We start from the raw sequence: 19525 nt of genomic DNA, 5'->3' as shown, positions 1-19525 counted from the left end.
TCCCTTTTCTCCACACCCTCTCCAGCATTTATTGTTTGTAGATTTTTTGATGATGGCCATTCTGACTGGTGTGAGGTGATACCTCATTGTAGTTTTGATTTGCATTTCTCTAATGATTAGTGATGTTGAGCATCCTCTCATGTGTTTGTTGGCAATCTGTATATCTTCTTTGGAGAAACGTCTATTTAGGTCTTCAGCCCATTTTTGGATTGGGTTGTTTGTTATTTTGATATTGAGCTGCATGTGCTGCTTGTATATTTTGGAGATTAATCATTTGGCAGTTGCTTCGTTTGCAAATATTTTCTCCCATTCTGAGAGTTGTCTTTTTGGCTTGTTTATGGTTTCCTTTGCTGTGCAAAAAACTTCTAAGTTTCATTAGGTCCCATTTGTTTTTTTTTTATTTCCATTTCTCTAGGAGGTGGGTCAAAATCCAACAGAACACCTGCTCTTACTGAATTCCTAGAAGAGCCCATGAATGTGTGTATGTGTGTATATACACACATGGGTATCTGTGTATTTATATAGAAAACAGTGGGCTGGGGGTACCGCATAGGGCATAGGTCCTGTGTTTGGCCTTACATTTAGGTCTTTAATCCATTTTGAGTTTATTTTTGTGTATGGTGTTAGGGAGTGTTCTAATTTCATTCTTTTGCATGTAGCTGTCCAGTTTTCCCAGCACCACTTATTGAAGAGGCTGTCTTTTCTCCACTGTATATTCTTGCCTTCTTTAGCAAAGATAAGGTGACCATGTGTGCGTGGGTTTATCTCTGGGCTTTCTAGCCTGTTCCATTGATCTATAATTCTGTTTCTCTGCCAGTACCATACTGTCTTGATGACTGTAGCTTTGTAGTATGGTCTGAAGTCCAGGAGCCTGAATCTTCCAGCTCTGTTTTTCTTTCTCAAGATTGCTTTGGCTATTCGGGGTCCCTTGTGTTTCCATACAAATTGTGAAATTTTTTGGTCTAGTTCTGTGAAAAATGCCATTGATCGTTTGATAGAGATTGCATTGAATCTGTAGGTTGCTTTGGGTAGTATAGTCATTTTCACAATGTTGATTCTTCCAATCCAAGGAATGGTATATCTCTCCATCAGTTTGTATCATCTTTAATTTCTTTCACCTGTGTCTTATAGTTTTCGGCATACAGGCCTTTTGTCTCCTTAGGTAGGTTTATTCCTAGGTATTTTATTCTTTTTGTTGCAGTGGTAAATGGGAGTGTTTCCTTAATTTCTCTTTCAGATTCTTGAACATTAGTGTACAGGAATTCAAGAGATTTCTGTGCATTAATTTTGCATCCTGCTATTTTACCAAATTTGTTGTTTAGCTCTAGTAGTTTTCTGGTAGCATCTTTAGGATTCTCTATGTATAGTATCATGTCATCTGCAAACAGTGACAGTTTTACTTCTTCTTTTCCGATTTGGATTTCTTTTCCTTTTCATCTCTGATCGCTGTAGCTAAACCTTCCAAAACTATGTTGAATAATAGCGGTGAGAGTGGGCAGCCTTGTCTTTAATATCTACATTTATCGAATTACATTGCAACCTGGGGAGGTCTTGGCACGATACCGAATAAGAGTGAAAAAGAAAGAAACAGCATTGTTCCTACAGTCAACCGAAATTGCTGGAGCAGCTGCTAGATGCCGGGCCCTTTTTGGGGTTCAGCAGTGATCAAGACAGGAAGAGTCCTGCTTTCATGAACCATGTAGTGGCGAGGAGAGACGGGTGCAACTTGGGTGAGGGGTTTCACCTTGCTGGGCCTCTGTTTTCCCATCTGGAAAATGGGATGGGTGCTCCTCACTTTATGGGATTGTACAGCCGTCACCTTCTCTGATCCCATAAGAAGCATTTCTTTTCCTGTTTCTGTAAAATTCATCTGAAGACCTGCAGCCATGGGTACTAGCACCCAGTGTGGTGTGGCAGGGGTCAAAGGTGAACGTGGGCAGCATGGGACAGGGTTGAAGAAGCAGACAGGGACTAGCCTGATTCGAAATAGCTTGTGAACTAAACAGGCTAAGGGGTATGTGTGTGGATTTTAAGCAGAGGGGTGTTCAGGCTCAGATTTTATTTTAGGACACTGTCTCTGGCTAGAGTGGCTTGATGGGTAGGCCCGAGTAGGTTACCAGTCAAGGCAAGGACGCCCGTTAGTAGTCAGAGTAAAGGCAGCAAGTGTAAGGAGAGAGCAGTTTTGAGAAACGCAGGAAATGGACTAGAGCTTGCTGACCGGATATGAAGGGTGCAAGTGCCTGAGGCACCTCAGTTGACTGACGGTGATGCTATTTACTAACAGAAAATACAGGAGGGAAAACGCCTGGGGAGGGGGAGACGTTATTGATTCAGGGATGACTTACGTCACGTGATCAAGTGGTCTGTGTCAAGAGCAAGGTCTGGGGTAAAGATCCTGACTTGGCAGTCACTGTCACACTGGTGACCATTGGAACTTGAAGTTGCCCAAGCTTTGAAAGAAAAAAGGACCAGGGGGGGAAAAGAATGGAATCTCACAGAATATGGTATGGTAGTGAGAGCTGTGGGTGTAGGTGACACAAAAGATGAGCAAGCCACAAACAATGAAGAGTAGGCAGGGAGGCGGGGAGAAAAGTACAAAAGAATGGTGTCATACGGGCCCAGAAATAAAATGTACTAAGCAGGGTATAATGAATAGGGTCTATAAGATAAGGTGAGAAAGTGTACCCTGGGTTTGGCAACAGAAAGGTCACGAGTGCTTTCTGCAAGGCCAGTTTTGACACACTTTAAGGTAATTTTCAGTGGAAACTACTAATATCAATAGCATAGAGAAAACAGGTTCATCAAGCTGGTCCAGATGATTAATTAATGATATAAGTACTAACACAGGGTAGGCGCTTAATAAATGTTTATTGTTAAACTGCAGCATACAGAGTACCTCAATACCATGTCCCTGGGAAACATGTTTCCAAGAGGGGGCAGCGTGGGGTAAGTGAGGGGGTGTAAGACAGTAGAAAATATACACTCGGTAAGAAAAAATATATATAATAGCAGTAGGATCATAATTCCTACATAAAATCATCACTTTAATCATAATTCTAAATACTTATCTTCACATTAACATAGATATTTCATTAACTAAGAAGAACTGAGCTAAGTATTATACATTTTTTAATGGTTAACATGATTCAAAGTATTTTTATTAAGAATTGAAATTTGGTTTGGTTGAAGTTCTCACCATAAATATAAAATATCGATCACTAGTTTTACTCACAGTGATTTAGGATATAAGCTTCCTAAAGGGCTGTACTATCTAATACAAGAGGGGTGACAAGTACTTGACAGCCACCCTCTAAAGCACGGGCTTAATGTAAAAGTGACGACTTTAAGAAACAGCTCTTCCCCTTTATATTTACAACAAAAAGGCTAACAGTTTTCTGCAAAGCACTCATTTTAGCATGAAATGTAGACAGTTAGAGACAGACGGATGCATTCGTATCAAGGCAAAGTGCATATCACAACTTTTTCACTTTTATTAAAGGTTTTGACAACGAGGGCTTCATAAAATGTCACGAAATTCTATTTGCCATCTAACCATCTACTTCGAAGTAGGAGACATACGCTATAGTATAGCAACTGTTTTAATACGGAAAATTATTCTGAATTCTCAATATAAAAACATTTGGCTAAAATATGAAACACTATTGCAACAAAACTGACAATGCAGGTTAAGTAACTTGTAAGATTTCAGAAATGTCTCCTGGGAGAAATGGGAATTTTCCTTTTGCCAGATAAACTCTGCACAGTTAAATTTCAGGTGCCATAAACTAGACAAAGCCAGAAAGAAGCATCGGGCATGTTACTAGGAAAGAACAACATGTAACGGGGACACCCTCCATGTCAAATTGACAGCCACGTCATGACAATGACTTATTATATACATATAAGGGAAAGAGAATATGCTCTTCAGAAGGGAATGACATTCCAAGATAATTCTTATAAACAAACCTCTTACTGAAGTCTCAGACAGCTTTTCAGAGAACAATCACAAAACAGGTAGAGATCATTTACACAACTTTAAAGGATTCATTTATGTTACAATACCCTCCCCTCAAATATAAACACAAATATAAACATGCTTATAAAAGTGAGATCTTCTTAATCAAACATTTTCTTGCCACTACACTCAGCTACTAGCAGCATTTGGATGCAAAGGTTTAACTCGTGCTACTCGGGACAAGCCAGGGCGGAGACTCTGAGTTGGAGACCTCACAGACACTCTTGTCAGGGGGCTACGGCTGCTGCTTCCGGACACTGCTGCAAGAAGACAGATCACCTGATGCTGAGAACGTCAGAAACCTCGTAACAAAGGTCAGTTTATAAAACAGAAGAGGCCAAAAAAAGGAGTTAAGCGTTATTCTGCTATGCAGGTTCTATCAATTTACATGTTAGATCAAAAGAATGGGAAGTACTAAAGAGCAGAAAATATATAGCATTGCATATTTTCAAACATCCTCAGAGGCCAAGGTAATGACACCAAAACTTTAAATGTGAAAGCTAAACAGGAAAGTTGGGAGCAAAGCACCCTGACTGTAAAGACATGAAAAAATGAATGGAATTATAATTTCTAAAGTAGTTGCAAAATCTAACACCTTTTTACCAAATTCGGCAACTTTTACAAGTACTCCTTACAGAATCTATTTTTTTCAAATATCACGTAACTTTAAATATGACAAATACCATTTTTCTTTATTTGTACTAGTTTCATTTACGCTACCACTCTAATACAGCAATCATTTCCAACGAGTATTAAATTTCAGAATTTATCCACATGTATGTTCGTAGCTGATGATGATTTTAGCCATAATAAGTACAAGTGTGTGTATTTTTTTCATACAAAGGTTTTATGAACATTTCCATGTTTCCAGCCATCTGATTTATCATTCTTAGTTGCACATACGTGCCACATATTGATCAAATTCCTACAACAAACTTCCGGGTTGTTTCTAGTTTTTCACCACTTGTCTATAAATGGCTATAAAAAAATCACTTACTACTGACCACTTACTACTTTTCTTTCTTTTGAATTCTTTTTAAGGATAAATTCCCAAGATTAGTTCCTAAGTCAAAAGATCGATTTATTTTTATGGCTCCTGTCAAGCTGTCCTGTAAAGGGATTATAAATTTATAATAAATAATTATACCTGCTACCCCACAACCCAGAGTGCACTGGTTGATACAGCTTTATTATTTTCTAGTTTGAGAGGTATAAAACAGTATTTTATTATTTTAATTTACATTTCCTTGATTACCAGTGAGGCTGCAATTCTTTTCATATTGGTTTCTAGTTGTACTTCTTGGGGGCAGTGGTATGTTATGTCCTTGGCTCATTTTCCCATTGGAATCTTGCTGGTGGTCTTCTCACATTCGTATAAGACAGGAGGCTAGCTGGCAACCTGAGGGTCAAATCCTGCTCTCAGATATACTCTTTGGTCCACATGGTGTTTTAAAAAGTCCACTTTTAAGAACTAGGAGATTTCACACTAAAATCTGTATTTCTGGCTTCTCTTCAAGAACTCAGACGTGGAAATACGAGGCCCATAATCCTGCATGTTGACAACCGGGTGGAGAAGAGTAACGGCGGCTTCCTTCCAGAGGGCACGCGCTCTCGAGGGCAGCAACGCCCGCTCACTCACGCTTCCTCCCCAGGCCCAATTCCCTCACCTCTGTCACCTGCCCGGCCCTTCCACACTACGAATTTATAAGCACTTTGTGTTTTATGACGTGACTCTTTACCCATCAATCCATTATTTCTTTTTTATCTTTTTGCTAATGCTACCTTCAAATTTCTACAGTCATTGTATCAATACTTTAAAAATTCTTTTGTTGCAGAATCACTAATTATTCTCAGAAGAAATACACTAAGCATTATCCTTGAACTGACAGAGCTCCATTATTTCAATAATTAACCTTCCGGGACTTTCCTGGTGGCTTAGTGGTTAAGAATCCGCCTGCCAACGCAGGAGACACGGGTTCGAGCCCTGGTCCGGGAAGATCCCACATGCCGCGGAGCAACCAAGCCCGTGCGCCACAACTGATCCTGCGCTCTAGAGCCCGCAAGCCACAACTACTGAGCTGGCATGATGCAACTACTGAAGCCTGCATGCCTAGAGCCCACGCTCCGCAACAAGAGAAGCCACCGCGATGAGAAGCCTGCGCACCGCAACGAACAGTAGCCCCCCGCTCGCCGCAACTAGAGAAAGCCCATGTGCAGCAACGAAGACGCAACACAGACAAAAAAAAAATTTTTTTAATAAAATTAAAATAAATTAAAAAAAATAATATGAGGAAGTGCTCATATGTAACATTTACAACTAAGAAAAAAAAAATCTACTAGTGGTAATTTTCCAAGCCCCTGCCCTTGAGCAGTAAATAAATATACTGTACCTGGTGGGACCCACTTAGGTCTCTTGCTTTCAGCTGGAGGACTTCGTATTTGTAACGGCTTCCTAGTGGCCTCTGAAGAAGGAGAAACCTTTTTCGGTGAGGGCCAAGATTCTGACTTGACAGCAGCTGGAGCAGAATCTACTGAAGTCACTTGTTTGAAAAATATACATAAAAAAAGGGGTCACAGAGGAAGATTAAGTCTAGCATGTATGTGTGAAAATTATCAAGTTACATAAGCTTATAAGAATTAAAGAAGCAGAATCATAAATTCGAAAAACTCATTAGTCAACATTTATTGAGAGTCTAAGAATAGCCATCTTTTATGAGCATTACATGCTAGGAAGTATGGTAAGCATATCATATACATTACCTCTAACCCTTAGAGCAACTCCAATATAGAAGTGACTATCCCTACTGTCAGTTAAGGAAACAGAGAGGTTAAACCATCTGCCTGTAGTTTGAGAGCTAGTAAGTGTCTGAGTCCAGAGTCCACACTTGTAATCATCACACGATAGTGTCTCATCGGAATATGTCAGTGAGACATTTTATTAGGCTCTAGGAATTTACGGTCCAGTCACTAGACTCTAGTAGAAAGGGCAGAAAAGTGCAGAGATGCGTACAGTGCAACGTGGTGAGAGAGATGACAGACTCTAGAGGTGGTCACGGGGCACGGAACCTACATCTAGAAGCATCTTGCCGAGGGCAGTGTAAAAGCAGACCACCTAGACGGCTCTATGGTAACCCAGGTGAGAGGGGATCAGGGCCTGAACTAAGGGGGAGAAAGGGGGGAAAACAGAGTGGATAGTTTTTAGTAACTAGAAGGGGGAGGAGTGCTGGAGATGAGGGAATAATCATGATTGGCAAGTTCCTGTCAGGAACACACCATCTGATGGCACCATTTACCCAGAGAATGAACACAGAATGGGAGTGGATTTGGGTGGTTTGTTTTTGATGGAGGGAGAAGCAGAATACAAGTTCACTCTCAGATAATGCTTGCTTCGAGATACCTAGGTGGCTCTAAGTGCCTGTGCATATGAACATTTTCACTAAACACTCTTCTTAACGTTAACACCTACATTCTCTAGGTCAGCCCCGTCCCACAGACTTTTCTGCCGTGATGGGAACGTTCTGTATTTCGTGCTGTCCAATACGGTAGCCACAAGCCACATACAGTTAGTGAGCACTTGAAATGTGGTTAGCAAAACCAAGGAACTGACTTTTAAATTTTACCTAATTTTAATTAATTTAAATATGATAGAGCTACTTTGGCTAGTGGCTACCATATTGGACACCATAGCTCTTGAAATTTTCTCTATTCAGGGAAAAATGATAACACCTGCCAGGTCAGAGACGCTTAGAGGTTATCAGTACATTATTAGTGGGACTAGAAATATAATCCATCTTTCCAAATTCTTAATCTCATTATTTAGCTGTTAAACTTTACTTCTAATATTACTTAGGAAATTTTCTCGGGAAGCAACTTGCTCCAGGGTATATGGAAGACTTTAAGCGGCAAACTCCAACCTGGAAACTGAAATTTTATCTTTAGTTTTTAGAATGTTTTGGTGAGAAAGCATAAACAAACATCTGAAGAAAATATGAAATATATTCATGTTAGGTTTTTCTCCTATTGTCAATGACTTTTTCATATCAGTTGGTGGTAGGCGGTCCCTTAAAGAGACCTGTCTCCTAATTCCCAGAATGTGTGCACATGTTACCTTACACAGCAAAGGGACTTAGCAGGTGTGACTAAATTAAGGCTCTGGAGATGGGGAGGTTATCCTGAGTTATCCGATGGCCCCAGTGTACTCACAAGGGTGCTTATAAGCGAAAGTGAGAAGTGGGAGAACGAGTTATGTGATGGCTCTGAAGGGAGAAGTGGACCACCCGTCAAGAGAGCAGGCGGCCTCTAGAAGCTAGAAAAGGCAGGAAAGGGGGTTCTTCTCCCCCTTGAACTTCCACAGAGGAACAGAGCTCTGCCAGCAGCTTGATTTTAGCCGAGTGAGGAACATTTTGAACCCATGACCTGCAGAACGGTAAAGTAATAAATTCCAAATTCTTAATCTCATTATTTAGCTGTTAAACTTTACTTCTAATATTACTTAGGAAATTTTCTCGGGAAGCAACTTGCTCCAGGGTATATGGAAGACTTTAAGCGGCAAACTCCAACCTGGAAACTGAAATTTTATCTTTAGTTTTTAGAATGTTTTGGTGAGAAAGCATAAACAAACATCTGAAGAAAATATGAAATATATTCATGTTAGGTTTTTCTCCTATTGTCAATGACTTTTTCATATCAGTTGGTGGTAGGCGGTCCCTTAAAGAGACCTGTCTCCTAATTCCCAGAATGTGTGCACATGTTACCTTACACAGCAAAGGGACTTAGCAGGTGTGACTAAATTAAGGCTCTGGAGATGGGGAGGTTATCCTGAGTTATCCGATGGCCCCAGTGTACTCACAAGGGTGCTTATAAGCGAAAGTGAGAAGTGGGAGAACGAGTTATGTGATGGCGCTGAAGGGAGAAGTGGACCACCCGTCAAGAGAGCAGGCGGCCTCTAGAAGCTAGAAGAGGCAGGAAAGGGGGTTCTTCTCCCCCTTGAACTTCCACAGAGGAACAGAGCTCTGCCAGCAGCTTGATTTTAGCCGAGTGAGGAACATTTTGAACCCATGACCTGCAGAACGGTAAAGTAATAAATTTGTGTTGATTTAAGCCACTAAATTTGTGATAAATTTTTACAGCAGCAATTGGAAACTAATAAACAGCTTTACCTCTAAAAACCCCTACATTTAAAATCTAATTTCTGGAAACCAGATGAATTGGCCAATTGCAAAAAAACACCAATTAAAACCTGGCTAATTGAGACTACAGCGGTGGGAGGAATACGACTCAATCAGTACTTAGTTCTCATTTCTTAGTAAGTACTCAGCACCAGTACTCAGCACCATGCTATTTAAGGTGAGAGCAACGCCCACCCTTAATGAATGGAGTCTGAATAATGGAAAGTTTAGTTTCAAACAGTACATATATTAAACACCCGAGACATAAAAATATCTATCAGTAAGTAAAACAAAGCAGGTTAAAGGAAGTTACAGTTTACAGTAATCTATTGCATATTATGAACTCAAAAATATCCTAACTTCTTTTATACAAGAAACAAATATTCCACATTCAAGTCGTCACAAATTCCAAAAGTTCTATTGTAAAACTGGTTTCTCCTAACTGAATTCATTCTGAAGAAACCACAGGGCCCTAAACACATGACAAAAGCGTTCTCAACTCAAAGACTGAGTCACACGCAACAGCAGAAAATGAGAATCACGCCAACTTCCCTGTTTAATCGTGTGGAGAAAATGTGGTCTAATGGACAGATTTACGCTCTGAATGGACAAGCCTGGGTGCAAATTCTAGCCCCTCGCTTATCAGCTATAAGAATTCCAACAAACGGTTTAACCTCTCGGAGCCTCAGTTTTGTCGCTGTGAAATGCAGGTGACAGGAGCCACTCAGAGGGAGGCCCAGCATGAAGGGGGACAAACAGTCCGTGCTGGAAAGGAGGGGGTGGGGGGTCAGTGCCCCTATGTGCCCGTCTGCCTTCCCCACCCCAGCCTGCTCTCTTCCACGGATCTTAACAAGAAACGAACGCTGGCAAAAGGTTAAGGAGACTAAAGGCAAAGGTGAGAGAAGCACGGTAAGTAAGCAAGCCTGTCCAGTACGAAGTGACGTATGGGGGACTGTTCTTACCCACATCATCCCGTTTGGATTTGGCTTTCTTCTCTTTCTTTTCAACTGGACATTTCCCTTTCACTTCTTTCTTGTTAATTTCTTTAACTTTACTTTTTCTCACAGTGAAACTTTCATCATCTTCACTCTCACTAAAATCAGAATCGTCCTCAGAATCCTCACCTGAAACAGAAGATTACATACCTCATCTCTAAAAAGTTCTAAAAAGTGAGGCTTCTAGGACTTCCCTGGCGGTCCAGTGGTTAGGACTCCACGCTTCCACTGCAGGGAGTTCAATCCCTGGTTGGGGAACTAAGATCTAAGATCCCATATGGCGCTCGGCGTGGCAAAAAAAAAAAAAAAAATGGTGAGGCTTCTAGTGCCTCAACTTCATCTTCTGCCCCAGATTCTTGTGCCCCTTTGTGCTATGCTGTTTCCAGGGGCAAAACAATGCATGGTGCCTGGGTCTGGATCCTGGCCCCTCCACTGACATGTCGTGTGACCTGAGACAGGTCCCTAACTTCACCGTGCCTCAGTTTCCTATGTATAAAATAGGGAGAACCCTATAACCTGCATCACAGGGCTGTTGTGAAGACTAAGTGAGTTAATATAGGTAAAGAATAACATCTGGCAAATAGCGAACAGAAGAGCATTGCTTGCTATTGCTATTATCATTAATTTCCCATCAGTAATCCTTACTTCTGATTTTACCAGTTTAACTCAGCAACTTCTGAGAAGAATGGTTGGGTATAACATTAGCTGCTCTTCCAAAACGATAACCTTGATGGTAATAATGACCGTAGGCCTTTCCTTAATCACACCAACTTCAACATGCCAGAACAGAAACCCACTGGCTCTCGGAGCCTCAGTTTTGTCGCTGTGAAATGCAGGTGACAGGAGCCACTCAGAGGGAGGCCCAGCATGAAGGGGGACAAACAGTCCGTGCTGGAAAGGAGGGGGTGGGGGGTCAGTGCCCCTATGTGCCCGTCTGCCTTCCCCACCCCAGCCTGCTCTCTTCCACGGATCTTAACAAGAAACGAACGCTGGCAAAAGGTTAAGGAGACTAAAGGCAAAGGTGAGAGAAGCACGGTAAGTAAGCAAGCCTGTCCAGTACGAAGTGACGTATGGGGGACTGTTCTTACCCACATCATCCCGTTTGGATTTGGCTTTCTTCTCTTTCTTTTCAACTGGACATTTCCCTTTCCCTTCTTTCTTGTTAATTTCTTTAACTTTACTTTTTCTCACAGTGAAACTTTCATCATCTTCACTCTCACTAAAATCAGAATCGTCCTCAGAATCCTCACCTGAAACAGAAGATGACATACCTCATCTCTAAAAAGTTCTAAAAAGTGAGGCCTCTAGGACTTCCCTGGCGGTCCAGTGGTTAGGACTCCACGCTTCCACTGCAGGGAGTTCAATCCCTGGTTGGGGAACTAAGATCTAAGATCCCATATGGTGCTCGGCGTGGCCAAAAAAAAAAAAAAAAAAAAAAAAAGTGAGGCTTCTAGTGCCTCAACTCCATCTTCTGCACCAGATTCTTGTGCCCCTTTGTGCTATGCTGTTTCCAGGGGCAAAACAATGCATGGTGCCTGGGTCTGGATCCTGGCCCCTCCACTGACATGTCGTGTGACCTGAGACAGGTCCCTAACTTCACCGTGCCTCAGTTTCCTATGTATAAAATAGGGAGAACCCTATAACCTGCATCACAGGGCTGTTGTGAAGACTAAGTGAGTTAATATAGGTAAAGAATAACATCTGGCATATAGCGAACAGAAGAGCATTGCTTGCTATTGTTATTATCATTAATTTCCCATCAGTAATCCTTACTTCTGATTTTACCAGTTTAACTAAGCAACTTCTGAGAAGAATGGTTGGGTATAACATTAGCTGCTCTTCCAAAACGATAACCTTGATGGTAATAATGACCGTATGCCTTTCCTTAATCACACCAACTTCAACATGCCAGAACAGAAACCCACTGGGAATTGAGAAGAGACTGACCGTACCATAACCATCTTAACTGACAATCCTGTGTATGATTTCACCTGGGACACAACTCTGATTTCCCACAAACTCCTTTCTATTCTGCATGGGATGATACAAGCCAGTGATGGAATGTGTTAAGTAGCTACAGCTTCTGGAAAAAAGCATAGAGAATACTCAAGAGTTAAGCAATGATTCTTCTATTTTTCAGGGGAAGAGAGGATCAGAAAATCATGTCCTGTAAATACTAAACTCTGAAAATTAACTGTAAATAAGGATTAGCCCTATATTCATAAAAAACCTTTTTACACTTTTTTATACATTATTACAAATGCAGTACATGCTTACTGTAGAAAATGCCGACCATACCAAAAAAGTATTAAGGAAGAAGAAAGCCCACTCCCTAATCTCCTCACTCAGAGATAACCACTGTCATACCCACCATATATAATATCTACCTAACTATCTATATGGAATAATATATTTTATATAAAAAATACATATATATATGAAAATTTTCAAACATACACAACAGTAGATAATAATAAACTACCACCCAGATTCAACAATCATCAATATTTTGCAACATTTGTTTCATCTGTCTATCTTTTCTTCCCTTTCCTTCTCAGAGTATATAAAAATAAACCCAAGACACTGCGTTATTACATTTCTACATACTTCAGAATGCATCTCTAAAAAACACGGACTTATAAAAAACACGTCATTAACATATCTAATGATATCAACAATAGTTTCCTGGAATCATCTTCTATCCAGCCCATATTAATCACTTTTAATATAGAGCAATATCCCATCCCTTTTTCCCCCATGCCTTTGACATGTTGAAGCAACTAGGTCAGTTGTCCTATGGAATGTCCTACATTCTGGATTGGTCTGTTTTCTTCCTCATGGTGTCATTTTACTTACTCTTGCATTTCCCGTGAGCTGGAATTTTCTCAAGGCTCAATTAGAATCAGGCTCACATTATTATTATTATTACTTTTTTGGGGCAAGAATACACATCATAGGTGATGCTCTGTTCTCCATATTATGTCAGTCATATCAGAAAGCACAGAATGTATGGCTGCCCCACTCCTGGTTGGTTCAGCTGACGCCGGCCTGAATTCTCCATTGTAAAGATCCTCGTCAGCCTTCTATTGATGATCTTTGCCTAAATCAACAATGTCATTACAATCTTCAAATTGTGATGTCCTTATTCTATCATTCTTCCCACACAAATAAAATTTTAAAAACAGATAATCAACCCATGTATTCACATAATAGTTACCGTGTTATACAGAATTCACCATATAAGGCCAGCAGATCACATGAAGGCCGCTATAAATAGTACCTTGCAAAATCAAATAATTATTTCTGGATTCCCAAGAGGATCTAGGTTCAGGGGGGGCAAGCAGTGGAGAAGTTTCTCCAAAATTTCAGACTATAGAATCTAGGAGGATACAGCTTCCTATAACCCCAACAGTTACGGTATCTCATGTGTTCTTTTCTTGGCTTGAGAGGATAAACTGCAGGAGCGGGCTATAATGCTATTTAAATAAATTGGAGGTGGGGAAATGGAGCTCCCAGAATCCCAAGTCATTAGCATCTCACACTGGGAAATCTGCAAGGCCCAGACACTCAGGTTATGGATTTGGGGTATCTTTAGATGTCCTTAAGAAAAGCCTTGATTCTCTCCATTTTCACTTTTCTTTTCCCACTGAAGGTCACAGAAGTTCCTTTCTCTTCTAATCTAGGGTGAGCCAGTGCAGGAGGAAAACTCTGAAATGTCACTTAAAGAAGGGACCCTGTCCCAGATAACTCAGGTTGTCTGAAATGAATCCAGCAGCACATTCAAGTGTAATAAACCACCAGCTCCGAGGGGATGGGAGAGTGAGCCATTCTTGGCTTAGGGCAGATGAAGATAACCTGGTACTATTGCTCCTTGAAGTACACTGAGCGTATCGGGGAACATGTTTGTCCTTCCATTTAAGGTAAAGCAGGCTTGAGACCCTTCACGATCTGGTGCCAGGCGGCCTCTTCAACCTCCGCCACATTCTCCCTTCCCTGCAAACCTCACTGAACTCTGTGTGTGTGTCTGTGTGTTTCTACGTCTTTTTCTTTTGTTTCTTCCAGGTTTATTGAGATATAACTGACACGCAGCACTGTGTAGGTTTAAGGTGTACAACATAACGATCTGACTTAAGTACATCATGAAGTAGCACATTCAAGTGTAATAAACCACCAGCTCCGAGGGGATGGGAGAGTGAGCCATTCTTGGCTTAGGGCAGATGAAGATAACCTGGTACTATTGCTCCTTGAAGTACACTGAGCGTATCGGGGAACATGTTTGTCCTTCCATTTAAGGTAAAGCAGGCTTGAGACCCTTCACGATCTGGTGCCAGGCGGCCTCTTCAACCTCCACCACATTCTCCCTTCCCTGCAAACCTCACTGAACTCTGCGTGTGTGTGTGTGTGTGTGTGTGTGTGTGTGTGTGTCTGTGTGTTTCTACGTCTTTTTCTTTTGTTTCTTCCAGGTTTATTGAGATATAACTGACACGCAGCACTGTGTAGGTTTAAGGTGTACAACATAACGATCTGACTTACGTACATCATGAAGTGACTATCACAAGAAGTTTGGTGAACCTCCATCATCTCACAGACACAAGATTAAAGAAATCGAAAAAATTGTTTTTCTTGTGATGAGAACTCTTAGGATTTACTCTCTTAACTTTCATATGTAACACACAGCTGTGTTCATCATCTTCGTCCTGTTGTACGTTATATCCCTAGTGCTTATTTATCTTATAGCTGCACGTGTGTACTTACTGACTGCCTCCATCCCATTCCCCCTCCCCCAACACCTGCCTCTGGTAACCACAAACTTAATCTATTTTTCCATGAATTTGTTTGTTTGTGAAGTATAAATGACCTAAAACACTGTGTTAGCTCCTGGTACACAACATAGTGATTCGATATTTCTATACATTTCAAAATGATCACCACAATAAGCTAGTTACCATCTGTCACTACACAAAGATATTACATAATTATTGAGTATATTCCCCGCACTGTACATTCCATGACTCATTTAATTTGCAACTGGAAGTCTGTCCTTCTTAATCTCTCTCAACTCTTTCTTTCCTCTCCTCACCCTCCTCCCCTCAGGCAACCACCTGTTTGTTCTCTGTATCTGTAACTGTTTCTGTTTTGTTGTTTGATCATTTGTTTTGTTTCTTAGATTCCACATAGTTTATGCCCTTCTATCAGTCAGAAGTGCTATTTCACCCCTAAATGCTACTCATTTTTCAAGGCACAGCTTAAAGGTCACCTCCAGATAAAGCTTTTCCCCCAAATGCCATAGCTGAATTGAACTGTCCTGTGTATTCCTCAAGTTTGTACACAGCGTTTAGCAGTGCTTTGCACACGTTCATGGTCTCCAAGAACTTTCTACTGACTCTCCACAGGCTTAATTTTGAGTTAGGACATAACCTACCAGTTGCAAAGTCTGCTTCGGAGTCATCGGCAACGTCGCCGTCGCTGTTTTCCAAAAGAATCTTCCTCTGCTGGACCACGGCTTGGGATGCCGCTTTTCTTCTCCGCTGAGAACCCTGGGAATCATCCTCCCCAGGGATCTGATCCAGATCTTCAGGATAAAAAAAAAAAAATCAATGAAACTTCTTGTGCCAGGTAACATTTAGAGAACTGTGGAGTAGACTTCTATTACACCTGCTCTTTTTATTTGCCCAGCTTTCTCCTTCCTGTGCTTCTGGTAACAGACCACACAGCCCAATCTGAGCCAATCATAATACATCAGTCTCCTGGCAACAGTCTGAGTTAAGCAAAAGTCGAAGGCCCACACTGAAAGAGTCTTTCCCCAAGAATTTTCAAACTGGAGCTGGGAAGATAGAGCCCCTTTCCTCAGTGTTCAGCTGCTGTCAACTAGAAGCCATGGGTAGTCGTGACCCTCCACCAGGGGAGAAACTGGGTCTGCAGTTAAAAGAGAGGAAAATCAAACCAGAAAGAAACAAAGGAGAAGGGGTGAAGAGAACTTTCACAAATGTGAAGACCTTGGTTCTAGTTACAGTATCAGGAATTTAAATAAGAGTTAGAAAATGTCGATGGAAAAAATATTATTAATATCAAAAACTTACCTAAATAGTCACTGGCTACACTGCATTTGGAGATATGAGGAGACTTACTCCTTGCTTCCGTTTCACTATTGCCATGTTTGTCAATGTCTAACTATAAGGAAGAAGAAAGCACCCTAATCAACCAATGTCTAGAAATAGGAAGATAAGTGCTAAAATCTAATACCATTTAGATACAGATAAATGATCCAGACCAGGGGTCCCCAGCCCCCGGGCCGTGGACTGGTACCGGTCCGCAGCCTGGTAGGAACTGGGCCGCACAGCAGGAGGGGAGCGGCGAGTGAGCGAAGCTTCATCTGTATTTACAGCTGCTCCCTATCCCTGCCCATCGCTCACATTACTGCCTGAACCATTCTCCCCCGTTCCACCCCGTGGAAAAACTGCTTTCCAAAACACCGGTCTGTGGCACCAAAAAGACTGGGGACCGCTGATCCAGTCTCAAACTAGCACAGTGACTTTACTTGGCGAGGCTAACATATGGTTAGAAGTTTTGGCTCTGAAATCACACAAACTTTACTCAGACTTAAGTTCAAAGTCAGGCTCTTAAATCGGCAATATACCAGGGGAAAGTTGCTCATCCTCTACAAGACTTAATTTCCTCATCTATAATGTGGAGATAAAAACAGTCTGGGGGGCTTCCCTGGTGGCGCAGTGGTTGAGAATCCGCCTGCCAATGCAGGGGACACGGGTTCAAGCCCTGGTCTGGGAAGATCCCACATGCCGCGGAGCAACGAAGCCCGTGCGCCGCAACTACTGAACCTGTGCTCTAGAGCCCATGAGCTACAACTACTGAAGCCCACGAGCCACAACTACTGAGCCCGTGTACCACAACTACTGAAGCCCGTGTGCCTAGAGCCCATGCTCCACAACGAGAGAAGCCACCGCAGTGAGAAGCCCGCACACCGCAAGGAAGAGCAGCCCCCACTCGCCGCAGCTAGAGAAGCCCGCATGCAGCAACGAATACCCAACGCAGCCAAAAAAAAAACAAAACCCAAAAACCAAAAAAAAAACAGTGTGGGGATTAAATGAGGCTACTGTGGGGAATTAAATGTTGACTGAATGTGGAAATTGCTTATTGTGGTGCCCAGCACAAAGGAAACAGTGGACAAACATTAACTATCATTTCTGTATAGGCCGATCTGTGCTTTTCCAAATGTAAAGACTCTTCCATCATTATCACAACTTTAAAATGATCTAGAGTATTTTAAGAGAACTTTAAGTCACGATGATTGGTACTATTACTCTCGGAGAAGTGGTACTTCCAAGGAAACCTTGCTATACAATGCCACGATCTTTTACAGGAAAGAGATTTTCATTTTCTCAGTTTTAGATACATGATAACTCTCTTTTTCAGTTTCTTTGACTCCTGATTACTAAAAGGGCCCCCTAATCAACACTATCTCACTTATTTTCAAACAGGAGGCAATACTGACTTAAACATCTATACCCCTAAATAAGCAAATGGGCTAAAAATATCCTCCAAGATAAAAGAAGTTAGGCCAAAGCAGTTTCATCCAAAAAGAAACTGAGCAATTTGAATGTCTTTTCCGGGAATAATGATTTCTGCTTCTCCAGAATGTCAATATTGCCATCTGCTGACCAATTGCCAGAAAAATCCACAGAGAAAAATCCACAGATAAAGCCAGCAGTCATAAATCTATCAAGTCTACTGAGCTTGCTAACCAAATTAGTGCCTTTAGCCTCTGTAAATAATAAAAATTACCACCATTAGATTATGTTTTAACTAAGCTGAATTTGGAGAGAAAGAAGGTGGAGTGCTCGGATGTACAGGTCAACTTATTTGATCATGAAATTAAATTTTCACTGCATATACAGATGAACTTTGGACATGCAGGGTCATAGTCCACGTCCTCCAGTTGAATCTGAGTGTTAGGCAGAGAGGTATTTATGTGTGGATGAGATTTATGCAACTGAATAAACAACTGAATCCAACGGCACCACCTGCAAATTGCTCCTTTTTTAGTCCAAAGTTTTAAAACTACATTTTTCCCTCTATAAAGGCTCATCCAACGAAATGATTACAAAAGCAATAAGAAGGTTTTAAAGAGAATTATCAAAAATAAAGTTACTTTTATCTTGAGACTCCTCCACATCAATGGTGACGGTTGGAAGTTCCTTCACTGATAAAGCCAGTGCGACTTCTACGTCTCTCTGGTAGAGCTTATCATCTAAAGGCATTCTAAAATAGACACACAAATAATAATGAGTTTGCAAACTATCAATCTCAACTAAAATCTGAGATTTTCCTCAGTGACTAAGAGTTTCTTTCCAACCTCAGAAAGATGTTCTTCAACAATAATCATGATCATAATTGCTCCTTAACGTTAAGCCTCCTGAAACGTTAAGTGTCATGTTGGACCCAGCAGAACAGATTTGAAATAGGAGCATCACGTGACAATGTGCATTTCATTGTGATGTCTCTTCCTCACCACCAGCTCCGTCCAGGTGGGAAGCACCTGCCCAACTGAGAACGGACGTGGCTCAAACATCACTTCCACTTAGAAATCTTCCTTGACCTCACCCACACCTCTTCAGACAGCTGTTATAGCTCTTTTATTAAACTGAAATTACTTTTTTTTTTTTTACATCTGTTCCGCCCAATCTGGACTTTGACAAATAGCTCAGCAAGTACTTACTCTGTGAGGCATTGCACTAGACAGGATGTTAAAAGTGCCCTCAAAAAGTCTGCAGTTAATGAGGAGGTAGGAAAACAAGTCCCATAGTAATTACCCTATATAAACAGATTATCACGTCTCCTGTTCAAGGTGGTCAAGAGTGCTATAGTGCTTAAGAGGAAGAGAAAGCAAAGAAAGGTTTGAAAAGGTCTGAAGGTAAGAAAAGGCTACGTAAAGGAGGTAATACTGAGATGCACCTTGAAGGATTTATTTTTTTAAATAACAATTTTATTGAGATATAAGTCGCACAGTATAAAATCCACCCTTTTGAAGCATACAATTCAGCAGTTTTTAGTATATTCAGAGAGCTGTGAAACCATCACCACTATGTAATTTCAGAACACTTTCATCAACCCAAAAAGAAACCTCATATCTACTAGCAGTCCGTCCCCGTTTCCCCCTCCCCAGCATCTGGCAACCACTAATCTACCTTCTGTTTCTATGGACTTGTCTATTCCGGACATTTCGTATTACTGGAACCATATAATATGTGGCCTTTTGTGCCAGGCTTCTTTGGCTCCCTACAATGTTTTCAAGGTTCATCCATGTTGTAGCATATATCAGTACTTCATTT

General features: G+C 41.2%; 2 protein-coding genes across 2 annotated transcripts in view; both read right to left on the bottom strand.

Moving 5' to 3' along the window:
- LOC102990056 (dual specificity tyrosine-phosphorylation-regulated kinase 4) overlaps positions 1–10302 on the bottom strand; it is a 24255-nt gene extending 13953 nt beyond the window's left edge. The window contains 2 exon segments of the mRNA XM_055088859.1: positions 6406–6555; positions 10146–10302. The gene's annotated coding sequence lies outside the window, so the exon portion shown is untranslated.
- Positions 7128–19519, bottom strand: LOC129392637 (RAD51-associated protein 1-like). Its single transcript, XM_055089117.1, has 6 exons — positions 19382–19519; positions 18346–18444; positions 15601–15750; positions 11267–11428; positions 10146–10307; positions 7128–7174 (listed from the first exon to the last, which is right to left on the bottom strand). The coding sequence occupies exons 1-6, from the start codon at positions 19413–19415 to the stop codon at positions 7128–7130; spliced, it is 654 nt and encodes a 217-aa protein (XP_054945092.1). The 5' UTR covers positions 19416–19519.
- Between the last annotated feature and the right edge of the window lie 6 nt (positions 19520–19525).

The sequence above is a fragment of the Physeter macrocephalus genome, chromosome 12 (assembly GCF_002837175.3).
Source record: "Physeter macrocephalus isolate SW-GA chromosome 12, ASM283717v5, whole genome shotgun sequence".
Lineage (NCBI taxonomy): Eukaryota > Metazoa > Chordata > Mammalia > Artiodactyla > Physeteridae > Physeter > Physeter macrocephalus.
The sequence above is the reverse complement of the archived record's forward strand: the minus strand, read 5'-3'. Positions and strand labels throughout refer to the sequence as shown.